Here is a 7,043-nt window from a genome sequence, read left to right on the forward strand (position 1 = left end):
GACCCCTTTTACTGAACAAACACTGTAATAGCAATGAGTACTATCAGAATATAGAGCTATTTAACACTTATTTTAACAAAAGCAAATCACTTACCCTACCCTTAATAGCTCAAAGCCCATAGAAAGTTGCTGGGGCTTTGAATTATCAAGTATAATGCTTGAAGTAACATACATTTGAAGACAGCATGGGTACAAGATGGTGAAGCAGGCACTGGAGTCCACCATCACAGCCAGTAGATGGCACCAATACCTATGAAAACAGTTTGATGTTGCTGACGCTCAACTGTAGAATGAAGTTATGAGTGATAGACAGACACAGTCACATACTAAAGAGAGTGATAACTGAGAGTCAGTTATCACTGACTCTCAGTTATATCTTCACCTGAATGACTTCAGGTGAAGATATCTCATTTGGGATGAGAAGAGATATTCTGTTATTAATTATAAAAACAGACGCAACAGTCTGTTATGTCAACATATTAATGTACCCTATGTCTGTTATTAAAGCTGAACCTATAGCTATGTCTCCTAAGGCATGGCAACAAGGAAAGAGGCAAATCGAGATTTGTGTTGTGAGATATTCAAGATGTTTCAGAGACTTTGTGAGGAAGTGAACCATGCTTGATCTCCAACAACCTGCTTTTGGAAATGAAGCCTATAAGACGATGAAGACTCAAATCCTTAAAGCAAAGCTCCATATCAACACGTGAGGAAGTTAAGGTCGTTCTCCTGCAGTTGTATTATCCATGTATAAAGAAAATGACAAATGACTGACATTAAGAAGCTTAAAACATGACATAACATGTTGAATGTCAGAGAAGTTGATGTTGCTGCAGGTTGAGGAGAGTGAACAGCAACGAACAGCTGTTAAAACTATTTTGTACATTTAGCAATATGTGGATGTGGATATATTGTCTGGGAAGCCATGCTAATAAGTGTTTGGTGCACACTGCCTATTATCAAATGATTTCTTGTTTATTTATGTACCTGGCCTTTGACCCAGTGTTGTGGTACTCATAGGAGATGCCTATAGGCCAGAGGAGCCAATAAGAATGGACAAATGGGAGTGACAGAGATAAAACAGATTAGATGAACGAATAGTGCAACATAATTTCAAGGGGTGTTGTAGGGCCTCATTCTCCTGACAGGAAGAACAGAGCACCAATCACAACTAGCCTAACCTTCCTATTTTCTTTAACCTGGTGTTCATGCTTTCACAATACATGTTCTCCTTGATTGATTGATTGATGTTTTTGACCATATATTAGTACATATATGTCAAAAGGATCAGTGCAAATGTCTGTAAACTGGGTGCCATGTGTTTAAGGGGGGGGGGTGACATACAATATAATATAACCCATAATAGGTACATTCATAACATTTCAACATACTAAACAAGCAAAATAGCAAAGATCAACATGGGTAGAGAAAAGGGAACCAATTACAACTTCACTAATTGCTGGTTAGGACCAGCTGCTGTCTTAATAAATACATTGCATTTTCAATATGGTCTGGTTGAGCCACCAGCCGTCCAGTCCATCCATAGCTGATCTTTGAATGCATTATAATTAATAATTTATGTATACATTTTGTGCTCTTCTTACTGTTAGAAAATCCAGGTTCAAGTCTAAACTCACAGATAATCAAGTCCAAGTCACATCACAAGTCACGGGTTACTCTGACTTGAGTTATGCTGCTCTCAAGTAGAGACAGGCCCTGAACAGCAGCATTAACTCTCATCAACCACATACAGCCATGTGATGGAAATATGTTCACAATTCATCTTTTTCTCAACAGCCTCAAGCCTGTCCACACTTGTCACTTCTACCTACAGTTGATGTAATGTTACAGTCTTTTTTATTTACAAATAACAATATCAATATACTGTATGATTGATTATAATAAAAGATAACAGGCTGCATGATAGTTTCCAAATTATTTAACTGAAACTCTTGACTGAATGAATTGTAAAAAAAAATTGTATTGCCAAATAACTTGGTGGAGGTGAAGCCATTTAATTCAGGATGATATAGTCTGTTATTAAAGCTGTAATAATTACATTTGGTACATGGAGACCATCCTTAATCTCCAAAACCTTTGACCTTTAACCACCTATTAGGCTACTTGTAATCAGTTCAGACAGACACAAGGAAGGACATACATTTCACATATTTAAAATAATATAACCATTTTAAACCACAGATCATTATGCAGAGAACACACTGACTCAAGTCATGAATGCATTATTTAATTTGTCATATCCTATATTCATTAAATTCAGGCTCATGGACATAAACTCATCCATCCCATAAAATTCTATATGCAAGGCCTTACTAAAGCTAGAGAAATTAGTAATATTATCCCTATTTAACTATCTAATAATTATGCATTTTTTATATACAAAGAAGCCAGGCAGAGTAAACACACACACAAACACACACACGCACGCACGCACGCACGCACGCACACACTCTCTCACACACACACACACACACACACACACACACACACACACACACACACACACACACACACACACACACACACACACACACACACACACACACACACACACACACTAAACCAGGGAGATACATCTGAACGCAACTGAAGGCAACAGTGTTCCACACTGAAATAAAGATAAACAACAAAGTTAAATGTAAAGGTTTTTCCTTTCTCTCTCATGATGTGAGTGGTGTTAATGGCAGCTAGAAGAAGAGGTTGTGAAGGGTTAACAGCTACGAGGAGGAGGAGTTATTACCTCATTGTAAACAGGAAATAATGTGCTGACACCCTACCTCTATGGCTGACACACACTGTCTACAAAACCTTCATTCGACCGGACTTACACAGAAATACTGACAACTTAAAGACGCGTGAGTACAGTAGATAATGATTATAATGCATTAACAGAATAAAAGTAAATTAAGAATAGAGTTAACTGTATCCAGACATGATGTTTACCTAGCCCTGGTCCATAGTGTCTCCTTAGGAGAACTCCTTCTAACACTATGGACCAGAGTTAATGTTTACCTATTTTCATATTCCATGACATTCCCCTGTCCGGTCAAACGTTTTGTGCTCTATTCCTACAATCCAGACCAGATTCATAATAAGCTGTGAGAAGTAGCATTCAAGAACTACATCTGATCTGATATTTCATCTTTATTCTCAGTGTGTAGAAATGGCGTCTGCCAGCAGTCTCCTGTTTGAAGACCAGTTCCTGTGTTCTATCTGTCTGGATGTGTTCACTGATCCAATCACCACTCCATGTGGACACAACTACTGTAAAACATGTATCACACATTACTGGGACACTAATGATGTGTGTCTGTGTCCACTATGTAAAAAGACCTTTAATAAGAGACCAGAAGTCTTTGTCAATACTTTCATTTCTGAGATGGCTGATCAGTTCAGGAAGACAGAGCAGCTGAAAAGAAGTTCCAACACAAACCAAGAATCTGCTAAAACAGATGAAGTCTCCTGTGACATTTGTACTGAGACCAAGCTCAATGCTGTGAAGTCCTGCCTGGTGTGTCAGGCCTCCTACTGTGAGACTCACCTGGAGCCTCATCAGAGAGTCTCTGCGTTTAAACGACACAAACTAATCGACCCTGTAAAGAACCTGGAAGGCATTATGTGTAAGAAACATGAGAGACCTCTGGAGCTGTTCTGTAAGACTGACCACATGTGTGTCTGTCAGTTCTGCACTGAGTCAGACCACAGGTTACATCAGATTGTATCTCTGAAAGCAGAATATGAAGGAAAGAAGGCTGAGCTGGGAAAGACAGAGGCTGAAGTCCACCAGATGATCCAGGAGAGACAACTGAAGATTCAGGAGGTCAAACAATCAGTAGATCTCAGTAAGAAAGATGCAGACAGAGAGATAGAAGACAGTGTGCAGGTCTTCACTGCTCTGATCAGGTGTATTGAGAGAAGCCAGGCTGAGCTCATTGATGTTATTGAAGAGAAGCAGAAAACCACAGAAAAACAGGCTGAAGGCTTCATTAAAGAGATGGAACAGGAGATCACTGAGTTAAAGAAGAGAAGCTCTGAGCTGAAGCAACTCTCACACACTGAAGACTGCATCCACTTCCTCCAGAATATACCATTCATCAACACCCCTCCACCCACCAAGGACTGGACAAAAGTCAATGTCCATCAGTCTTCATATGGGGAGACTGTGAGGACAGCTGTGGCTCAGGTGGAGAAGACACTCAGTCAAGAGATGAAGAAGTTGTGTGAGGCTGAGCTGAGGAGGATCCAGAAATATGCAGTGGACGTAACTCTGGACCCTGATACAGCACACTGCACTCTCATCTTGTCTAGGGATGGAAAACAGATAAATGAATCTGGAAAACAAGTGAATGAAGAAGACATAATGATGAAGTACCCCCCAGCTCACACAAAGAGATTCTATGCATATATCTTTGTCTTGGGAAAACAAAGCTTCTCCGCAGGAAGATTTTACTATGAGGTTCAGGTTAAAGACAAGACTCGCTGGTATTTAGGCGTGGCCAGAGAGTCCATCGAAAGGAAGCTGTATCCAATCACACGGGAACCCAACAACGGTTACTGGACTATAGATATGATTAATGGAAATGAGTACTATGCTGCTGCTGACCCTCGTGTCCTCCTCCCTGTACAACAGAAGCCCCAGAAAGTGGGAGTGTTTGTGGATTATGAGGAGGGTCTGGTCTCCTTTTATGATGTGGAGACCAGAGTTCATCTCTACTCTTTCACTGGCTGCACCTTCACTGAGAAACTCTACCCATTCTTCTGTCCTGGACTTCATGATGGTGGTAAAAACTCTGCTCCTCTGATAATTTCACCTGTCAATCACCCAGATTAGATGTATCCTCTGTTTTTGCTGTTGTTGTTGGGGGTGGTCTTTTTTTTCATGAAAAGGCAAATTTTTCATTTAAGACAACAAATGTGTGTATGGAATGGTTAATTTACAGGTTTATTTCCAGTCAAATCAGGCCATTTAACTGTCTTTCATTCTGGCCGAAGGGAGTTCTCCATTGAAGTATTTCGGCTTAAAATGCTTTCTCTGTCTGTGGTCCTTGCCTACTTTAAGGACTTAATCTTATATTTCATTGTATTTTTATTGCATTCAAGTTTCAGTTCAACTCAACATTTCTGTTGGATCATGTCCTGAAGGAGGGGGGGGGGCCTTCTTGTGTCTATAAACTGAGCACGATAAAAACAATAATCAGAGCTTACTATTATTTTTATTATTATTATTACCATCTTTTTACTTCTCAGGGTAATAACATAAAATAATAGCAATTCATAATTATGTAAGTAAAATGTAATTGAAATAATATGATTAAAACAAGGTTTAACTTCATTCTAGTTGAGAAAACAAAGAAAAGGTGAGTAGTATTTGAAGCAGTATTTGAAGCAGATACTGATTATGTTAAATCCAACCACAAACAAATGGAAAATGTAATCTGTTGTGTCACAATAATTTTTACTGAGATTAAACTCTGTCATTCAGTTTACAGTTGAACAGACTCACTCAAAATCTCTTCTAATCACTGAAGATGAAACCAATACATTTCCCTGGCGTGTTGTTGCTGTTTTCTTTTTCTGCATTTTGTCTATTAAAAAAATTATCTGATCCATTGGCCAACTTATTGAGGAGAAAAAAGGATACAGACAGACTGAGGGACATGTGGATAGTTTTCTGATAGTAGGATTAACACTCTTTATTTTACAGTGTACTGAATAGAATAGATATTGAAGCCTTAGGGTAAGTGATCTTTTTTTGTTATTTGTTTTTGTTTTTGTTAAAAGGTCAAAGTACTATATTCTGATAGTAATCATTACTACAGAGCGTTTGTTCGGTCACAGGGGTTTTTTGATTGATTGATTGATGTAGTTTATTTAGTAAGACATGAGAATAGTACATGACAGTACATAACAGTACATGGAAGTACAAATTCACAATACAAGGTCTACTAAACTGGAACTCTCATTAAGCACGCAGCTTGTTTAAGATGAGAACCCCATGCACACAAATCATGATGATGATGGGTCTCTTTAGTAAACAGAATTATGTACATTTTCAGGTAGGTGACAACATTTAAGCCAATCAGGAGAGAGTACTGAAAATGCTTTTTCTGTTTAATAAAGAGCTGGAGAGACATAGAGACTCCTTTTACTGAACAAACACTGTAATAGCAATGAGTACTATCAGAATATAGAGCTATTTAACACTTATTTTAACAAAAGCAAATCACTTACCCTACCCTTAATAGCTCAAAGCCCATAGAAAGTTGCTGGGGCTTTGAATTATCAAGTATAATGCTTGAAGTAACATACATTTGAAGACAGCATGGGTACAAGATGGTGAAGCAGGCACTGGAGTCCACCATCACAGCCAGTAGATGGCACCAATACCTATGAAAACAGTTTGATGTTGCTGACGCTCAACTGTAGAATGAAGTTATGAGTGATAGACAGACAGACACAGTCACATACTAAAGAGAGTGATAACTGAGAGTCAGATATCTCATTTGGGATGAGAAGAGATATTCTGTTATTAATTATAAAAACAGACGCAACAGTCTGTTATGTCAACATATTAATGTACCATATGTCTGTTATTAAAGCTGAACCTATAGCTATGTCTCCTAAGGCATGGCAACAAGGAAAGAGGCAAATCGAGATTTGTGTTGTGAGATATTCAAGATGTTTCAGAGACTTTGTGAGGAAGTGAACCATGCTTGATCTCCAACAACCTGCTTTTGGAAATGAAGCCTATAAGACGATGAAGACTCAAATCCTTAAAGCAAAGCTCCATATCAACACGTGAGGAAGTTAAGGTAGTTCTCCTGCAGTTGTATTATCCATGTATAGAGAAAATGATAAATGACTGACATTAAGAAGCTGAAAACATAACACAACACATGATGAATGTCAGAGAATTAAGTTGATGTTGCTGCAGGTTGAGGAGAAAGTGAACAGCAACGAACAGCTGTTAAAACTATTTTGTACATTTAGCAATATGTGGATGTGGATATATTGTCTGGGAA

The 7,043-nt window shown here is 38.5% G+C and overlaps 1 protein-coding gene across 2 annotated transcripts; it reads left to right on the forward strand.

Annotated features, from left to right (window-relative positions):
• Positions 1-2,772: 2,772 nt before the first annotated feature.
• On the forward strand, positions 2,773-5,573 carry LOC308087077 (E3 ubiquitin-protein ligase TRIM39-like). 2 transcript variants are annotated; one of them, XM_080430738.1, is made up of 3 exons: positions 2,773-2,876; positions 3,176-4,878; positions 4,909-5,573. In XM_080430738.1, the coding sequence occupies exon 2, from the start codon at positions 3,185-3,187 to the stop codon at positions 4,850-4,852; it is 1,668 nt and encodes a 555-aa protein (XP_080286864.1). In that variant the 5' UTR covers positions 2,773-2,876; positions 3,176-3,184; the 3' UTR covers positions 4,853-4,878; positions 4,909-5,573. The 2 variants fall into 2 exon arrangements, with proteins under 2 accessions (XP_080286864.1, XP_080286863.1); XM_080430737.1 differs by having other exon boundaries at positions 3,176-5,573.
• Positions 5,574-7,043: the final 1,470 nt, after the last annotated feature.

This window comes from Gymnoscopelus braueri (assembly GCF_963280865.1).
Source record: "Gymnoscopelus braueri genome assembly, chromosome: 6".
Lineage (NCBI taxonomy): Eukaryota > Metazoa > Chordata > Actinopteri > Myctophiformes > Myctophidae > Gymnoscopelus > Gymnoscopelus braueri.